The 20,025-nt window shown below is 41.0% G+C and overlaps 2 protein-coding genes across 11 annotated transcripts in view; one reads left to right on the forward strand and one right to left on the reverse strand.

The window, feature by feature from the left end:
* The first annotated feature begins 1,664 nt into the window (after positions 1–1,664).
* On the forward strand, positions 1,665–6,902 carry GNRH1 (gonadotropin releasing hormone 1). The gene is made up of 3 exons (XM_023550997.2): positions 1,665–2,178; positions 3,975–4,200; positions 6,769–6,902. The coding sequence occupies exons 1-3, from the start codon at positions 2,026–2,028 to the stop codon at positions 6,900–6,902; spliced, it is 513 nt and encodes a 170-aa protein (XP_023406765.2). The 5' UTR covers positions 1,665–2,025.
* Positions 6,903–8,202: 1,300 nt separating this feature from the next.
* DOCK5 (dedicator of cytokinesis 5) overlaps positions 8,203–20,025 on the reverse strand; it is a 233,671-nt gene continuing 221,848 nt past the window's right edge. For 9 of the 10 annotated variants that reach the window (XM_064272667.1, XM_010592365.3, XM_023550999.2 and 6 more), the window contains 4 exons: positions 15,122–15,290; positions 14,314–14,452; positions 13,683–13,786; positions 8,203–12,990 (listed from right to left, as the gene is read on the reverse strand). In XM_064272667.1, coding sequence (XP_064128737.1) covers positions 12,886–12,990; positions 13,683–13,786; positions 14,314–14,452; positions 15,122–15,290 — 517 coding nt within the window. In that variant the 3' untranslated portion in view covers positions 8,203–12,885. Of the gene's footprint in view, positions 12,991–13,682; positions 13,787–14,313; positions 14,453–15,121; positions 15,291–20,025 lie in introns of those variants that run through there. The other variant, XM_064272669.1, reaches the window with a different exon arrangement.

The raw sequence follows: 20,025 nt of genomic DNA on the forward strand, positions 1-20,025 counted from the left end.
ACATTGCCTGGTCCTGTACCACCCCCATGATTGGCTGCAGACTGGCTTTGGAAGTAGATCGCTAGGCCTTTCTTTCTAGTCTGTCTTAGCCTGGAGCTCTGCTGAAAGCTGTTAGCATCACAGCAACATGCAAGCCTCCGCTGACAGGCGGTGGCTGCGCATGAGGTGAATTGGTACGTTGACTGCCAACAATCACTTTATTATTATTATTTATAAATCATTTTTTTTTTTTTTTAAACTGGAAGGAACGCTATGATCATCTGGGCTAAATCTCTCTTTTCACAAGTGAGAAATCTAAGAGCTGGCACCAGTTGCTACGTATCTTGAGTCAACTTCTTTCTACATATAGTATATGGCCTCCTTGGTGGAAGTTTTCATGTGTGCATTTAACCTCACTTAAAAAAAAAAAAATTTTTTTTTTTTTTTTTAATCTAAGACATCTATTTTCCTTGAACTCTTGATTGGCCTGCTAATTTCCTCAAGGGAAACCAAACTAGCTACATTCTAATCTCTTTGAATTGGGGCATCAGCTATCAAGGTCTTAGCTGAGGTTGTAATGGCTAGGTTTAAGTAAATTTAACAGATACACCAGGGAACATTCCAATTACAAACACGATTAAAGGGCTTTATGTGCGGATTAAAAAATTACTATTAGAAAAAAATCATTGCCCATGTACAACATAATTTACCAGCAGGAAAGATTACAGTGTCTTAGAAAGTTTCATATAAAAAGGGAATATAGGAAAATGAAAAGTACCAGTACTCAGTACACTCCGAAGGAAGCTGGGGATTCTTTTGGCCCTTTGTCTCCAAACAGGTAAAATGCTTTGTATTGCTAGCACTTCCTTTTCTTTCTTTCTGTATTTTGACTGCATGCTATTGTATAACTGTAGGGAGTTTTACACCCCAGGGATTAAATTCAGGTGTGACAATATCTAAAGAAACCTTGTCCTTCACTGTCCCTGTCACCACCGGCCAGAGAACCAGCCTTTTAGAAACTGCAACCCCTCACTGACCAATATTTGATTTTGTCTTTAGCTTCTTCACCCATCAAATGAAAATTAATTTGAAGACTTTTTGTGAGAATCCCACATTTCATTAGGGAATTAGAGGCACCCTTGGCCAGAGAGCCATCTGGTCTGGGACTTCATGCTTTGAACTGTGTTGGATCCTCTCTGACTCTCACAGATGGTCCAGCCAGCAGTAACACTTGGAAGGCTAGAGGACAGACACTTAGCAGAATGTAATTAGTGCTGCCATGTAGCCACTTAATGTCAAGTAACTTTATATTAGCCAGAGATTCTTGGTAGGAGCTACTTTTCAGAGCAGATGGCGCAGTTTTTGCTTTTTTTTTTTTACCTCAGGAATGATACAGTTGAAAACCAACCCACAGGAGGGAAAATGTTAAGGCAAAAAGGTGAACTTGATAAGGGTAGAATCATGGGAAGGCTTTCATTAGTTTCCTATTGCAGAATATAAACTTAAAAAAAAAACCCTGTTTTATGCATTTTGAAATATTCTGTGTTCCAAATAGCACCTTCTTCTCTGAACCCCTGGGAAAAAAAATGGCCTAAATATTTAGAAAATATTTTAAACATAAGGTACTTTTCTTCTATGTTGACTGATCACCTCCTACATGTTCAATTTCAGTTCTATTATGAAAATTTAGCATAAAGAATTTTATAAACATTAAAATGAATAGTTTCCTGTAAAAGTCAAATTGCTTTTGTTCTGATAGATATGTTGGAAGAAGCCAGGTTTTCTGGTATTGACTCATTGATCGAACACCTGAAAGTGGCAATAATACTGAAATACGTGAATTTAAAGTACTGACTTTTGTCCCTAAGTAGCCAGGGGACTCAAAGCATGCAAGTGGCTGTCTCTGTGTTCCAGTGTCCTTGTCTGAAAATTGTAGGTGATACCTACATCTTCTGCAGGCTTAGGGGATACAACGATTAGACTTTTCACTAAAGAGGTCTTTGTTTTTTACTCAACCCAGTCTGGGTATATTTTGATTGCACATTGATGTTCCTTAGAATGAAGATGGTTCCAAAACTTCTAGCTGGACTTATTCTGCTGACTTTATGTGTGGTGGGCTGCTCCAGCCAACACTGGTCCTATGGACTGCGTCCTGGAGGAAAGAGAAACGCTGACAATTTGATTGATTCTTTCCAAGAGGTAAGTTTCTCTCAGCTTCAAAATACGACTGAACTTATTCCAATTTGTTTAAACCAGCTAAATATTTACTCTGTGCCCAAGGGCACTCCTCTAGGCTCTCCCCTAGGAATCCAAGGGAGACAAGACACTTAAAAAGTATAAGTCCTATGCCTACTTTCAATTCAGAGAGGAGTGAATGAAACAAAGGGCAGGAAAAATTTCCAGAGAATATAGTAATATGCCCAAGATAGTGTGTCTTACGCTGAGTATAAAGAATTGTCAAAGAAATTAGAAAACAACGGGATGGAGTATCTAAGTGCAAGATGATTCACTGGGGGTTGGAAAAAAATATTATAACTTCTATTTATGCTTTTTTTCCTATCTCATTGTTAAAAATGTCTACAATATTAGGCCAGTATTACATTTTTATAATTTTTAAATAAATATCCTTATCAAGGTTGCATGCCCTACAATTTTCTCACTGATAGGAGAATTTAAGCAAGGAAATTGAAGACCTCCAGAAGACAGGAGTTAGCAAGTTCAAGAAGACAAGGTAGTATAGTGGAAAACATGCTGGATTTTATTTCATATAAATTAGAATACTGTACTAGCTCCAGCATGGGAGTCTATGGGTGGCGCAAATGGTTAATTGCTTGATTACTAGCTGGAAGGTTGGTGGATCGAAGCCACCCAGAGGCGCTATGGAAGACAGGCCTGGATATCTGCTTCTGAAAGGTCAGAACCTTGAAACCCTATACAGCAGTTCTACTCTGCGACACAAGGGGTCAACATGAGTTGGAATCGACTGGAAGGCAACTAACAACTAGCACCAGCACTAACATGGGGTTCTTCGCTTCTCTGTAAAGTGAGACTGCTCAGGGTTGGGTGAGGGTTACAAAAGAGGAAGTATATGTGAGCTGTTTAATTAAAAAAAAATTTTTTAATTGATTAATAAAAATCAGCTTTTTTTTTTTTTTTTTAATGTTTTAGATACAGATTGGGCCCTAAAGGATGAGTGATTCAGGGCTGAGACACTTAACATAGGGTAAGGATGGGAAAGAACAAAACAATGGCTAGAGAAACTGAAACCCATTTAATTTTCATCGGAAAGGAATACCTGTTTTTGGAGAAATAATAAAGATAACTTAGTGTTAAATAAAGAAGCCCTGGAAACTGAAAACCCCTCTCTGCAGATTGTGTGAGGCAGCTTTCATTTAAACACGAAATACTTAGTAAAAACAAAAAAAATGAATTCTATTCATAACTACAACCAAAAAAAAGCCTGTTGCCATTGAGTTGATTCCAAGTCACAGTGACCCTATATGGCAGAGGAGAACTGCCCCGTAGGGTTTCCAAGGCTGTAACCTTTACGGAAGCCGACTGCCACATCTTTCTCCCCGGGAGTGGCTAGTGAGTTCGAACCGCAGACCTTTCGTTTAGCAGTTGAGTGCTTAACCACTGCACCATCAAACTATACCAAACCAAAAACCAAACCCTCTCCTCATGATGCCCAAAGTACTTTACTCTCATCATCTCTAAGGAGAAAACGTCTCTTTATCTCCATTATCCGCAGAGGCCCATACCAACCTAAAAATGCCCCATCGTGGATCTATGTCCTTGAAGTCCCAACCCAATCCCACAACTTTCCCAGACCAGAGTGACAGCACTTAGTCCCACAACCCCCTTGATCTTACTTTCTGCTGGCCACTTTTTTTTCCCCAGGGATTGAGGGCAGAAGGTGCTGTTTCTCAGTTAACCTCTTTTGAAAATACTATTTCCTTATCTCCATCTCCAAGAATCACATTCTTTTCCTTCAGATAGCCAAAGAGGTTGATCAACCAGCAGAACCTCAACGCTTTGAATGCACCATTCACCAGCTGCGTTCTCCGCTCAGGGACCTGAAAGGAGCTCTGGTGAGTTCCAGTGACAGTAACACACATACGTATGTTCAGAGATGGAAATGTCCTTGGTACCGCTTAGGACAACCTCCTCCCATTCACTGCGGAGCCTACCCTCCTGACTCCTGTGATAGGGCCCTCACTGGTTAGGTAACACTAGTATTTGCAACTTTTTTTTTTTCCCCCTTTTCTTGAATTGAAATCTGTCTTTCTGTAACCTTCATCTGCTAAAATCTTGGCTCTAACCTTTGGAAAGACCGACAAATTTCTTCCCACTGCTATATGTCAGTTCTTCAAGTCTGTTCAAATCAAACCCCCTATTCTTCTCCAGGCTAATCCATATCCCTTCATCTGATTCCTCAGTTGTTCTCGGTGTGATATCATTTCCGAGAACCCTCGGGAATGCAGACATCAGAAACACTGCTATGATTTATTTTTGTTTTGGAAAAAAAAAATTCAAACTAGTGTATAAGTCAGAGTCACAGATTTAATTTCCAGTTTTCTGACTGGAATATGACTATCTCTAAATTCCCACCAAATATGTTAACCTACCACTCTAATGCCCAGGAGCAGGGAAGGCCTGAATAAATCATATACAACGATAAGTTATAATGCTCTTTCTTACCAGTGACTTCAACTTCTTTATTCACAGAACAAAGAAAAAAGTGGACAGACATGTTCCTTTCCTTTCCTGATCCTGCTCACTGTAAGATAAAAACAATGGCAAGCAGTGAACTTTCCCAGAGATGACATTAGACAGGAGGGATTGAAACAAAGGCTGGTTAACAGTAAACAGATGAAATGGATCCTCCTTCACCCTTCCTTACCTCCTCTGCTCAAATCGTTAATGTAGATTTTATGTCTGTAAAACAACTGAAAAAAGACATCAGCTGCCATCTCTGTAGCATTTTCTTGTGTACTAAACAAGCAAACCTGTCCCTTTTATACAGACACTTTAGAAATCAAATGTCCAAAACGTAACGAAATTCAGCTAGTTAAATCACCCTTGATGTATTTTGTTGCTCACATGTTTTTCAGGAAAGTCTGATTGAAGAGGAAACTGGGCAGAAGAAGATTTAAATCCATTGAGCCAGGACTGGCAACATTTAAGTCTAACTCCGACACTGAAGTTTGAACCCCATGTAATATCTGTAAATTGTAAGCATTTCAGAAATTCTCACACCAAGTGCACAGAGTCCATAATGAAGTGCTGTGCTGTGAATAAAGTGGTGTAAATGCTCAACCTTTCTCTGTCTCAGAGTTCTGGTGGGGAAGAGACAATGTAAGCCCACAAAAGGGAGCACTCCAAGTGGGTCACAGGCCACAGATGGCAAGGGAGATGAGATGTGTCTATTGTTGACCAAAGGTACGTGGTGTTTCTCCTCCACTCTCACCCTGCATCTATAAGGAAGAGAACAGCCATATATTGGCCAAGGCCAAGAAAGCTGATTCACCAGTTTCCTAAGGGATTTTAACTGTACCTTTGACCCCACTCTACATAAATAATATGTGGCGATAGCCAAGGTTTCTTCCCACTTGGAAAGAAGTTCCCCCCTCTGGTTATCTCCAATCCCTTAGAAAATCAACTGGAACTTGAGTGAGGCCTAGGAGAAAGGAGGCCTCTCACGGCTCCTAGTCCTGGCTACGGACTAAGTTCACCAGAACAAGTGGTACACATCGATATTTGGAACCAAAGCCTAAAAATAATGGAGTGTTTACCTGCCTGATCTTGATGGTATTTCCCTTGAGAAATGCTACAGCAGTTGATGACAGGGTTCAGGTAATCCCAAATTGCCTGGCTAAACAGCACTGCCACCATTTACTCCCCATAAAGACCAATGTCAAGTTTTGTGCTAGAATGTGCATAAACATTCTCATTAATCCTCATAACAACTTTGGGAAGTAGATATTACAGCCTTCGCTTTAAAATGAAGAAACTGGGGCTCAGAGAGTTCAAGAGACTCACTCAGTGGTTCCACGTTGAGTGCTTTTGCATTGCATTATGACCAGCCAATGGAAGTTGACTTTGGAAGCTGAATTATTTTGTCCTTTGAAGCTAAAACAGGATACTGGGGCCCATATGTCAATGTGGTTTTACAGATGACCGTTTCCCCATGAGGTTACAGTGTGGTACTAATATTTTCATTCATCCTTATAACTTCCAAATGACTATGAGATGACCATTTGAAAATAATCAAATTTCAGATAACCTGCCCCATGTCACAGGTAGGGTGGTGCTATGGTACAGTGATACACTATGCCTATATTTACATGGCAAAGACCAAGACCCTTTTTCTTCTTTCAGTCAAACAAATGGAACCTACCACCCCCAATATAGCCACCTCAAAAAAAAAAAAAAAAAAAAAAAAAGGAGGCAAGACTTCTAAGAAGTTTTTACATGCGTCAGTAACACCCCTTGGAGTGGTGGTGGAAGGATTCCCTTTTTAATACAAATATTTGCCATCTGCACAATGCAGTATTTGCCAAATATCTCTGAGGTATCACCAAAACTGAATCAAGCCACTTCTTGACTTCCACTTTAATAAAATTAAGCAGTTACTGGATAAGAAGCAAACCTACGTTATTTCATTAATCGATACTTAGGAGGCACGACGAGAGGCCTGCAGGTGCCAAATCACTCAGATTGACAACCTTTACATTAGTTAACACATTAAGAAATAGCACCCCCATTTAATTCATACTTCCTGTTTAGAGTACTCCGCCAAAGCTTGTCTTTGGACAATTTCTCTGGAGCCAGCTGTGGGCCTCCCTGGATATGACACAAAAAAGATGCTCATCCAGCTGCCTGATGCTGATGTAAGAGGCATCCAGTGGTTTGCAGCTTAAGTGAGCATGTGGGCTACTTGGTTCTCAAACGGCCCAAATGACAAAAGGGAAGAGTGGAAATGGCCCCCTTTCCTTCCATTACAGCAATGGCTCCTTTATTAAAAGTTTAAACTTTTTACTGACTCTGAAACACTCATGCATATAGCTTCAAAAAAAAAAAAAAAAAGTCTACAGCCTTTTGAAATAAAGAACAAGAAAAAGTTAAATATTGCATTTAGTAAGTCCTCATATTTTAAAAAATTCAGTAGCAAAAAGGAATTAGAATGGCTTGAAAATAAAATGGATAATTGTAGCAAAGTTTTCAGAAGTTGTAATAGCCTAGAGATGACGAGAAACAAACAAAAAAACCATTAACATTGCTTTAGTTAACAGCACATACAGATTCTGACAGTGGAAGATGTCCGTGCTTCTCCAAGGCGACTCCAGACCAAAAAGGTTCTCTAGTCCTACTGAACCGTTTCTGGGGTCAAAGCAGCTGCACTTTAAACAAGCATTCCAGGGATCCCTATGCACGGTAAAGCATTATTGCTCTAAGAAGCAATAGATTGCAAATGTTTTAAAGCACTGAAACACTTCTTAAAAACAAACAAAAACAAAAAACTTATGCATAAGCCCAGTAGAGCTAGTCTAACTAACCGAACTGAGGCTGCCCTTTCTCTCCAACCTGACCCACTACCAACAAGGACTTTACGAAACACACCTTGAACACCACTTTTTTAAAGTCAGATTTCCTGTAAGGCAGTGGTTCTCAACCTTGGCCTAGCAATGGGATAACATGGGGAGATTTAAACGAAATACTGATGCCTGACGCCTGGTTCCCACTCCTCACCGACAAGATTCCGATTTAATTGGTTTGGGGTCCGGCCTCTCCCCAGGTGATACTTATGTTCAACAAGTTTGAGAATAATTCCCATCCTTCCTTTTTTTTTTTTTACATATTATCAGACACTACTTTTAGCCTCTTTAACCTCCTTTACCTCTGCCTAGTTATCTGTGGTGTGTGCAAAGAAATGGGACCTATGTGCAGTAAACGAATTGCTGTTATCAAACCGAGTCAGCTCAGATGCCAAAGGGATGGATGGATGAAGGAGGCGAAAAGGACCAGGTGGTTTGTTTGTAGTTTTGTTACTTCTGGGTAAAGATGACTCCATGACTTCACAGTGTAAGTTTAAACTAACAGGGAAGAATCTGGCCAGAGAAACTCTGGGTGTGATGAGTCATAAAGGAAGTGTCAATAAGGAAAAAGTTCAGGAGTTTCATTTCATTAATATAAAGGAAATAAACAAAGTGCACAATAAACTTTAAAATACATTTTCCATTTTTAATTTAAAAAATAAATAACAGCAAATCTGAACAAAAATTCCTCTACTTCAATGCATATAACCTTCCAAACTCTCATGTTTGAAATCCAACTATTTACAAAATCATGGCAAAGGAGCTTATGACAAAGTTTGGATGAACAACTCACAAGACATAACTAACAGATGAGTTTGGGCAGGGTCTACTGGAGATCAGCTTTGGTTGGAGTCTAAGTACATCATCAACCTGAATGGAACACTTCTTCCTTTTGTAGATCAGAACCAAAGGTTCGGCCTTCAACCCCCCCAACAAGGAACTTACTGTTTCTGATGTAATTATAAAAACCAGACATATAGCTGAAAGCTTCCAAGGAAGTGATATTTATCAACTTCCCAAATGATATGGGGAAGACATGATTATTAAAATGAACTGAATGTCTAGGTACAGTGGCCCGGCTGGTGAAGGCCGAAGACTATCATGAAAATGACATTATTTATAAAGTTGTTACAGAGAAATATGGTAATTGGTGTCACACAGATTTCAGTGTGTGCTGGATATAATGGGTATATTCGTAACTTTAATGCCCACTGATCTTTTGATCTTTCTTAAGACCCAGAGTATGTCAGGGTCAAAGCAACAAGGTGGGATGAAAAGCAGAAAGATGCTAGTGTGTGGATCTAAAAGTCACTGTACAGAAACCTAGTTTCCTACTGACTCTCCCTCTTTTTCATTCACTTAGAATAAAAGCAAGCATGGGCTGGAAGGATTCCAAAAATGATCTAGCCTCAAGCATTTTTTTTTACAATGAGGAAATAGAGTTCCAGGGATTACCCTTTGACTTGCCAGAAGGTATAGTCTTTATACTCTTGTTCTGCATTGATGGTGAAGTTCCCTCCCCCCACCTCTTTTTTATACCTAAGAAGGGAGAAGAAAGGCACAAATTTGAAGGGCCTTCCAAATATCTTTTATAAAATGGTACCATGGGCACAAGGGAACTTTCTGTGGTGCTGGAAATAGTCTATGACTTCATCTGAGAGGTGGTGGCATGGGTGTATAGATATGTAAAAATTCACCCGTCTGTATTCCTAAGATTTTTGCACCTTACTGCATGTAAGTCGGAGCTCTGGTGGCACAGTGGTTAAGCATTTGGCTGTTAACCAAAAGGTGAGCCATTCAAATCTACCAGCTGCTCCTTGGAAACCCTATGGGGCAGTTCTACTCTGCCCTATAGGGTCGCTATGAGTTGGAATTAACTGAATGGCAACAGGTTTTTGTATGGAAATTATGTCTCAATTTTAAAATAAGAAATCATCCCATGATCTGAGGCAACTAGAAGGGAATGACTCTTGCAGCTTGGAAAGAGTTAACAAGGGTGGATTGGTATCTCAAACCCTGCTTTACTTTATCTTAGGGATTTGCAGTATGGCTAGGTCAGCCCTCAGTTTAGTTTTTAATAGGAGAAAATGACTGCAACTGGGGAGTCGAGGGGTGAAGGTGGAAGAGAAGGGACCAACCCTTGGCTCCGCCAGCCTTCCTTGGGTTTTAGTTTCATCTCATACCACTCACACTGCAATTCCACAGCAAACCAGAGTGAACTGTCTTTGTATACTGAGGTTGTTTCCATGGAACACATGGGATAGCCACATCCGGAGGGTCTGGCACACTGTCTGGCATTCAGTAAGGGCTTCAAATATTTGAATGAAATAATTCTTGGAAAAAAAAATCTCAAATCAAGACAAGTCACCAGGACAGAGAGAGAAAAGATTTCAAAAAGAAAAAAAACCTATATAAAGAACAAATATTCATAAGGTTGTAAGAATCCTAGGGCTTATTTCAATTCTTATAACATTACAGAGTTTTTAGCAAGGAAAAATAAAGACTGGGTTCTTTCTTGTTTCTCTCCCTGTCTCTCATTTCTTCTTCATTTAATGTCATCAATCATAAGGCATTTATTTTGCACTCTTCCTCTCTGACTTCAGACATTATTCATGACTTTCTGTCAGATAGGACTCTTTTCTACCCAATAGCTTCCCAAGGAGGTGACCTTCCCAAAGTCCTCTGTGATTTATTATTCCACAACATTACCTGGAATTCCTCGGGTTCAGGAAAGAGTGAAACTATTATTTCCACTCATGTGGAAAGGCGATCATATGGAATGTCATATAATACAGGGGAAGGCATCTGGGCACTGAGTGTCAGATTTCCACAGCCTCTGCTCCGAGATCAGGCATGGGTTCACTCCCATTGTTCTCAAAGGAGAGGCTAGAGGTTTTGCTTTTCTCATGACCCCGTTTATATCTTTCTAATGGTAGCCTGAAACTAGGGTGAGGCATACAGCTGACGGGCAGCTTCTCAGAAGCTGTTCCAGGTTTCACATAAGCCCTGCATATTCTTTCTGTTCCTTCCTTTTTTCTCTATAGGGCTTGAGTTTTTTCCACTTAAAATCCTCTTCAATTCTTGTAACACTTTGTCCCTCGCCATAAGTTACATAAAAAGACTTCAAAAGACACCATCTTCTGAAGAGGGCCTGTATGTGGAGGGTTAACCTGCACCCACCTTCCAAATTCCCTTGGGAAAACAGAGTATCCATAATGCTCTCAGAGAGTTTCAGATCTTACTCTACAGAGAAAACAAAGGAATGTTTTGTGAGTATCTACCAATTCAACAACCTGTGTGGCAGGTATCATCCCCATTTTTAAAGGTGAGGAAACGAAAGCTCAAAGAATTTCAAATAATGTGTGTGAATTTGCCAAGTTAATAAATAGCTGACATAGCTGGGATTTGAAACCAAACACATTCAATTCCAAAGCCCATGTTCTTTCCATTATACGACATTGTAGATTCTCATGATGGGGGTGAAGAATAACCGTTTCACACACCACTTCTAGAATATGAATACTAATTTCTTGAGTAACGCTAGACAAGCCTCAGAGGTTTCTGGTTCCCTGATCCTTGTGATGAACTCCAATGCCTTTCCTAAAAGCAGTGGCGGTGAAAGGAGGCATAAAAACAAAGAGCCAGGTAGGGAAATCCAAATTCTCACTGCTGACAACTGAGCCTCTGAAATCTCTCTCTCTGCTCCCTCTACTCTGAGGATTGGGCAAGGGGTGGAAGAGATTCCCAGTAAGCTTCTCCATATTTTGACTCAGGAGATTCACATTAAACAAATGTTTTGATTTTGCCACAAATATCCAAAAATTTTTTTTTTTTTTTTACCCAAGTATTATAGAAATATCCATGACATTTCAAATATTGTTCCAACCAGGGACAGGTAGGGCCCTGGTGGTGCAGTGGTTAAGCATTCGCCGCTAACCAAAAGGTCAGTAGTTTGAATCCACCAGTTGCTCCTTGGAAGCTCTATGGGGCAGTTCTACTTTGTTCTATAGAGTTGCAATGAGTCAGAATTGACTCAAGGGCAACGGGTTTGGTATTTTGGCGCTTGTCAGGGGTATCTGTCTTCTAGATCTAAGTGTTATCTGGTATAGCCTAAGTTAGAAGCTGGGCTATTAGTAAGAACCTGTGGCATAAGTTTCTATTTGGCCTCAATGTCCTTATCCACAAAATGAATGTTTATATGACTTTTAAGGCCTCCCCAGCTCAAAATGTCTGTAACTTTGTGGCTGTTTATGTATGTGTATATAACATTTGATCATCTAAAATCTCAATCACCCCTTTTTTCTTCTAAAAGGAGTGCTGACATTAGTACCATTAACAAGTGATCAAATTAATTCCATCATCAAGAGGAATAAATAACTAAAGGGAAATATTGCACTAAATCCTCCAGGGTACAATCAGGAAGCAGATTGGGGGCCACTGACCATCCAAATGGAATCTGGAAAAGAAGTGTCTGAACCCAGGCTTCTAAGTCCCTTATATCCAGTGACTTGAGCTCAGAGGAGGTAACAAGACAAGACACCATGTGTGCAAATGGATGAGCTCCAAAGGAATCCTTAGTACAAGGGCGCAGTGAGGGCTGCGGGCCAGGAGTGTAAGGACTCCCAGGAGAGCAGCTTCCCATGTCCAAGTGAGTGGGGGTGGGTTGCAAGAGCTCAGAGCCCACGTTTGAGTCTATGCTTTCTCAATAATGATAGCCATTCATACCCGACAGCAGCCAATCTCCATTAAAAATACGTGTTCTTTTCCTCAAAGGAGACACAGTAGATATTAGAACAATATTATTATTTTGGCTACTCAAGTGTACTTGATATTCATCTCTTCCAATATACTATATGGGAAAGAGTATGCCCACATGAGAAAAGAAACTAAATCTCAAGCACAGCTTTTCAGAAGCAAAGCAAGAAATACCTCCAGTGACTAGGTTAGTGCGGCAGCTTCACCACCACTGCAGAAGAACTACTCAGGCTTTTGTAGTCCCCACTGGTCCTGCACTGGAGGCTGAAATTTAATAATAGTGGAGAAGGTCTCTCCTTTGAGAAATGCACAGAGCATGGCCGATTCTGGAATTCCATGTGGACTGGAAGAAATGTGGCATGGCCTCAAACATCATCAAAGAGAAGCTTTCCAAATAAAAAACCCAGACTTTGAGCTGGTGAGCATCATTCCAGATCAGAAAGGTGAGTCAGCAGGGAACCCGCCCTGTGCAGTGAGGGCACTATTGCCCCCTGGAGGCCAATTCTCAGCTATCTGCTGTCCAAGGCACTCAGTTCCAGAGAGGACAAGACCGTTATTGAGATCCAGGCTCAGAAGAAAGGATGCCAGATTTCCGAATTTTTGGAGGTGGTGGAGGTGGGGTTTTGGCTTCTTTTCGGACAGGTAATGGGGGAGCAATCTGCAGGAACAGACACATGAAATTAGAAATCAGTCTTATCTTCCCAATTCAGCCTTTTCGTGCATGTTTCCCACATCCTGCTTTAGCTTCTAATTGATCAGAGTTTATCTACATAGCCCCTGCACAGTGAATGGAAAATAATTTGTCCTGCCTCATTCTCCTTGATCTAATCAGACACGAACACATGCACACACACATACCTACCCCCATACACACAAACACCCACCTGACACACACATCCACACACACCTCCTTCTCCTAACTCCCCCCCCCCCCGCCCCACACTACTGTATTCTTAATACTTGGTACCTGGCAAATAGTAGACACTCAATGAGTATCTGTTGAATGAATGAAGGAAACCCGTCAGACACTATTCCAGAATGACTGTCACTCACTCAGAAGTAACTCTTCAAATGAGAACCAGAACCCACTTCTGATTTCACCCACCTGGACTCATGGGGAGGTAAAGAGAACTGTTCTACCTTCAATTGGATGAAAAAGTTTACCTGCATATCTTCCCTTTAATTTGGAAACCTTTTTAAAAATCTTTTGTGGTTTCAGGAATGAACCAAACATCAATTACAGTGACAAATCTCTGGGAAAACCTGCCTACTAAAAAGCTTGGAAAACCCAATGCTGTTTCCCCACGAGTGGCGCAGTCCGGCCCCAGGTATCAGCCACGGATGCCCCACCTCCTCAGAGTTCCTCTGGCTGCTCTCATAGGGCTTGCTTTTGGGAGGAGGTGGAGGCGGGAGAGTAGACGTCATCAGCCCATCTGTCTGTAAAGATGGGGAGCCTAGAAATAAACGATACAAGGTAAATGAAAGCAAGGAGAACAATTTATCAAGGAATCTCACAGAAACTCTGCTTGCCGTTTTAATGCCTAAACCAACCTGGCCAACCAAACTGCTAAAGGTCAGTTCTTAAGTACTTGCTCGCTGTTCGGTCCTAGTCCTACTCCTACTCTACCTCATTTACACATTCACATTTAGAATAGGACAGTTACTTTTCGGATAACTAGACAGATCAATAGTCACAACAATGGACTCACACACATTGTGAAGATGGCACGTGACCGAGCAAAGTTTCCTTCTGTTATGTATAAGGTCACCGTGGGTCAGAGCCGACTCCAGGGCAACTAACAGCAGTTCACGGGCTCCCTGCGGAAACCCCGTCTAACTGTATTTACCAGCTACCACTGAACTGAACCAACTCTACAACAGGCACATACACTTTGCGGCTGGCTTGGTGAAATGTTTCCCAGGTCCATGAACATACTCTATTCCCTAGTGAAAAGGATATAAGGACTATGGGAAAACTTACTTAGGGTCCTGGTTGCTTTAGGAGTGAGTGGTGGTGGGCTCAAGAATGTTGACTGAGGAGGTGAAGAACCGTGAAATGGTGTCAGCCGACTGTCCACCAGCTGGAGACTCTTTGGCCTTTGTGCTTTTCTGGATGGGCTCTAGTACCAGGGGGAAAAACACAGCAAAATATTCTCAGAGTAAGGAACACTGAGCTCAGCAATGCTCTGAACAACCCTGTCTACTGAGCAGAAACTCGCAGAAGGGCATAATTCCAGGGGCCACCTTCGAGCTTACGACACTGACATACCGTGGGTGCCACAGCAACGATACTAACTGGGAATCACTGAAACGCAGATTACTTTCCGGCTGCTTACAGGCTCGATTTTGGCCACAGCTGGACTGTGTCATTTAGGTTGGAAACAAGCCAGCCTGATTCTCAGGGAAAAGTTGGTCTTGCCACATTTAACAACTTGATGTGGCTTGTGGGAAAAAAAAAAAAAAAAGGACCCTCTTTTTATAAAGTTAAAAGGAGAGAAATGACAATGTTTGAACTGACTCATGAAACACGATGGTGAGAACCACAACTCTGAGCATCAACCCATATGTTTACATTGTGGGTAGAAGATCTTGCACCAATAGTGATGTAGAGACTCAGGTTCTCTGTACGTGCTTTCTTACACAATCTGAGTTCTGGCACCTACCACGGACTGCTCTGTCCTGAGACTAACCACAGCCAGGCTTCTATCTGCGCAGGGAACGGCAATGTGCCTGGCTACGAGGGAGGCAGTGGCAAACCTAGGGTGCTTTTCCTCTTTTTTTTTTTTTACCATTAGATCATGTTCTGGTGCTTTCTCTGCAATGACCTGGGACTTGCTCAGGTTCCAGTCTTTTCTCTTGAACTTGCTGATCCGGTTCTCGCTGTCCTCTCTGAGGGGTATATCTTCAACTCTGGCACCTGACGAGGCCCTGCGCTCGAAAAGGGGCTCCAGAATTGACCTAGCAGCCAAGTACAAGGACAAAAAGCATAAAACACTGATTACCTCACAGTCAAAATTCACTCTGGAAGAAGCAGCAGTTATGAGTCCTCAATCTAAATCTTTTAATTTAATTTTTGTTATTGTGCTTTAGGGGAAAGTTTACAGCTCAATTAAGTTTCTTATTAAAAAATATATACACATAGTGTTTTGTGACATTGGTTGCAGTCCCCCACAATGTGACAGCATCCTCCCCTTTCCACCCCAGGTTCCTCATGTCCATTCATCCTGGTTCTGTCCCTTCCTACCTTCTCATCCTGCTTTTCAACAGGAGCTGCTCTTTGGTCTCGTATGTCTAATTGAACTAAGAAGCATGTTCCTCACGTGTGTTATTTTTTGTTTTATAGCCCTGTCTAATCTTTGTCTGAAGGGTAGGCTTCAGGAATGGTTTCAGTTCTGGGTTAAAAGACCGTCCGGGGGCCATAGTTTCGGGGGTTCCTCCAGTCTCTGTCAGACCATTAAGTCTGGTCTTTTTACAGTAATTTGAATTCTGTTCTACATTTATCTCCTGCTCTGGGACTTTCTGTTGTGTTCCCTGTTTTTTTTTTTTTTTTTTTCCCTGTCAGGGTGCTCATTGGTGGTAGCTGGGCACCATCTAATTCTTCACGTTTCAGGCTGGTGGAGTCTTTGGTTCATTTGGTCCTTTAGCCCTTTGGGCTAGTATTTTCCTTGCGTTTTTGGTTTTATTCCTGTGACTTCTCTCTCAGGTTCCAGACCTCAATTTCCAACTGCCAAGTGAATATCTCAAGATATAAATGTACACAGATGAGACCACCAGAGAACTGGAATAAAATATTAGTGAATATTTATCTCATCCTAGAGAAGAGAAGATCTTATTAAAGTTAAAAGCAAAGACAGAATCCCTAAAGTAAAAGATTAACTAGCAGCTTTATGTAGTGGATAAGAGCAAGTGCTCTAGAGTCAGATAGCCTGTGTTCAAATCCTACGTACACTTACTTGTTGGGTGACCTTGGGCAGATAACCTTCTATGCCTGTTTCCTTATCCGTAAAATGAGGATAACAGTACCTACTTCCTAAGCTTGTTACAAAATGCTTAGAACATGTATGTCTGCTAATTACAATGACCAGACTTTCAAGCATCATAGTATGTGAAATATCAGATGATGACAGAGTCGGTAAGTGAGGAGCAGAATCAGTATGATTTTTAAAAACTGTCAAAGGATATAAACAGGTATCTCGTGAAAAAAGAGGGCCTTTCCCCCCGCAAAAAAGAGAGTTAGCCTTACTAGTTATTAGCCTTGGTGGCGCAGTTGTCAAAGTGTTCAACTGCTAACTTAAAGGTTGGTGGTTCGATTCCACCAGCTGCTCCTTGGAAACCCTATGGGGCAGTTCTACTCTGTCCCATAGGGTCGCTATGAGTAGGAATTGACTCAACAGCAACAGGTTTGGTTATTTTTTATTTATTTTTTTGTTTGTTATTAAGTACATAAAAATTAAAATAAGAAATTTGGGGGGGAATAATTGTGTAAAGACATTTTTAAATTTTAAGGAAAATTTACACATAAAAGTGAAAACAAAACAAAAAACATAACCACGGTCCCATCATCATTCCTAAAAACTAAATCATAATCCCTTAATTTCACCAAATATCCAGTCAAGGCTTAAATTTCCCTGATTCTCTTGTAACTTTTTTTATATGTGGTTTGTTTGAATCAGGATCTAAACAACATTCACTCACTTTATTTGGTGGGTATGTTTCTTAAGTCATTTAGGACTTTTAATCTCTAATTTTCCTTCCCACAGCCCAGGCAGCTTCTCAACCGTGACTTTTCACATCACCCATTGGGACACGCTGCAGGCAACCTAGAGGGGACAGTCTTCATTACTGGATGTTATTTACTTCCAGAATATAGAAACTGTGCTCCAGCCATGTTCTGGTCACCGGGCAAATGCTAGTCCACACAACCACACCCAGGGCTCAACCTGGTGAAAGAACATCACCTCTGAGCTCTCTTGTGTGACCAGGAGGGCCCTGCCACTTGGGAGATCAACAGATTGTCCCTGTTTACCAGTCTGCACTGGGAGTTGGGGGGAAAATGTTGGTTGGGGAGAGGACAGATATTCGTGTGTTCAATGGTGGGTTTCTTTCCCTCATATTTTTGAGACAGGCTTAGCCAGCTCTGCTAAGGGGTGAGTGTCATTTAAAGATTCTGCCATTTTAATTTTCTCATATTTTGGAGAAAAACATTCTTGTAATCTTCTCTAAAGACACAGGATAAGAAAGCTCCAGGGCAGTCTGGTTAAGGAACCATCAGAGTCACGGTGGGAGTCCCCGGGTGGTGTAAACAGTGAAGTTCTTAGCTGCTAACCAAAGGCTGTAAGTTCAAGTCCACCCAGGGGTGCCTTGGAAGAAAGGCCTGGTGATCTACTTCTGAAAAATTAGCCATTGAAAATTCTATCGAGCACAGTTGTACTCTGACACACACACACAGGGTCGCTTTCAGTCAGAGCTGACTCAACAGTGGCTGGTTTAACTGGAGTCAGAATGGAAAATGCTTCTAAGCTGCAGTTTCTTTCCTTTTGTTTTTTAATTTCAAATCATTCTCTCCTTTCCTGGATTATCTTTTATTGGTTTTTAAAAAATGCATGTCTGAATTTTCAATTTTTTGATATTTTCCAACTATTAGTACTTAATATTTAAGGGGATTCCACTCACTATTATTAAATCTGTACAAATTTTTTAAAAAATCATAGAACTAAATTCCAAAAGACCCTAATTATTCTTAAAATTAACTAAATAAAACAAAACGAATCTGCTTTTTTTCTCATAATGACTACTTCCATGGTTTTTCTGGAATATCACCTTTTTGTTTTTCCATAAACTTTTGTTTTGGGACCCCTATTTCGCTGGCACTCTAAGCATGTACTTGTTTAGCCTGCTCTGTCATCTATCCTGGTTCCTTTAACACAATGCACTGTGTTTCACAAGGGAATTTCCTCTTTCTGTGCCACAGCCTCTCACTTGCCAAAGTAGATGGATACGATTTACTTCCTACCAACACAGAACGGGGAGCTTATAGACTGCACCCAACAATCGCCGTGAGAGTATTAAATACTGTGACATAACATGGGTAACAGGAGAATCAGGGTCATTTGGTGTGAGCCAGTTTGAAACCCTGAACAACTTCAACCTTTTCTACGTTTTCCTAATGTTGCTTATTGGTCCAGTTATGAGGATATTTGTTTTCTTTAAGTTGAGGTGTAATCCCTACTGAAGGCTGTGGTCTTTGATCTTCATCAGTAAGTGCTTCAGGTCCTCTTCACTTTCAGCAAGCAAGGATGAGTCTTCCACCAATCCTGATGCCCCGTTCTTCTTCATGTAGTCCAGCTTCTCGGATTATTTGCTCAGCATACAGATGGAATAGGTATGGTGAAAGGGTACAACTCTGATGCACAACTTTCCTGATGCTAAACCACCCAGTATCCCCTTGTTCTCTCCCAGCAACTGCCTCTTGATCTATGTACAGATTCCTCATGAGCGCAGTTAAGTGTTCTGGAATTCCCCTTCTTCGTAATGTTATCTATAATTTGTCATGATCCACTCAGTCAAATGCCTTTGCATGGTCAATAAAACACAGGTAAACAACTTTCTGGTATTCTCTGCTTTCAGCCAGGATCCATTTGACATCAGCAATAATATCCCTCGTTCCACGTCCTCTTCTGAACCCAGCCTGAATTTCTGGCAGTTCCCTGTCGATATACTGCTGCAGCCGCTTTTGAATGATCTTCAGCAAAATTTTGATTGTGTGTAAAATTAATGATACTGTTGGATAATTTCTGTATTTGGTTGGATCACCGTTCTTGGGAACAGGCATAAATATGGATCTCTTCCAGCTGGTTGGCCAGGTAGCTGTCTTCCAAACTTCTTGGCATTGACAAGCAAGCACTCCTAGCGCTGCATCCATTTGTTGAAACATTTCAATTGATATTCCATCAATTCCTGCAGTCTTTGTTTTTCACCAATGCCTTCGGTGCAGCTTGGACTTCTTCCTTTAGTACCATCGGTTCCTGATCATTTGTTACCTCTTGAAATGGCTGAATGTCGACCAGTTCTTTTTGGTATAATGACTGTATTTCTTCCATCTTCTTTTGAGGCTTCCTGTGTTGTTTAATGTTTTCCCCATAGAATCCTTCACTATTGCAACTCGAGGGTTGAATTTTTTCTTCAGTTCCTTCAGCTTCGGAAATGTCGAGGGTGTTCTTCCCTTTTGGTTTTCTATCTCCAGCTCTTTGCACATGTCATTATAATGTTTTACTTTGTCTTCTTGAGCTGCCCTTCAAAATCTTCTGTTCGGTTCTTTTACTTCATCATTTCTTCCTTTTGCTTTAGCTGCTTGACATTCAACAGTAAGTTTCAGAGTCTCTTCTGACATCCATTTTGGTCTTTTCTTTCTTTCCTGTCTTTTTAATGATCTCTTGCTTTCTTCATGTATGATATCCTTGATGTCATTCCACAACTCATCTGGTCTTTGGTCATTAGTGTTCAATGCGTCAAATTTGTTCTTGAGATGGTCTCTAAATTCAGGTGGGATATGCTCAAGGTCGTTCTTTGGCTCTCGTGGATTTTTTCTAATTTTCTTCAGTTTCAACTTAAACTTGCATATGAGCAATTTCACAGTCGGTCCTGGCCTTGTTTTGACTGATGATATTGAGCTTTTCCATCACCTCTTTCTACA

This window comes from Loxodonta africana, chromosome 19, assembly GCF_030014295.1.
Source record: "Loxodonta africana isolate mLoxAfr1 chromosome 19, mLoxAfr1.hap2, whole genome shotgun sequence".
Classification (NCBI taxonomy): domain Eukaryota; kingdom Metazoa; phylum Chordata; class Mammalia; order Proboscidea; family Elephantidae; genus Loxodonta; species Loxodonta africana.

Excerpts from the sequence above, each read along its gene's own strand:
- GNRH1 (XM_023550997.2), top strand. The coding sequence starts at position 2,026 with ATGTTCCTTAGAATGAAGATGGTTCCAAAACTTCTAGCTGGACTTATT. Across the intron at positions 2,179-3,974 it reads TGATTGATTCTTTCCAAGAG|ATAGCCAAAGAGGTTGATCA; the intron begins GTAAGTTTCTCT and ends CTTTTCCTTCAG. Across the intron at positions 4,201-6,768 it reads CTGTGATAGGGCCCTCACTG|AGTACTCCGCCAAAGCTTGT; the intron begins GTTAGGTAACAC and ends CTTCCTGTTTAG.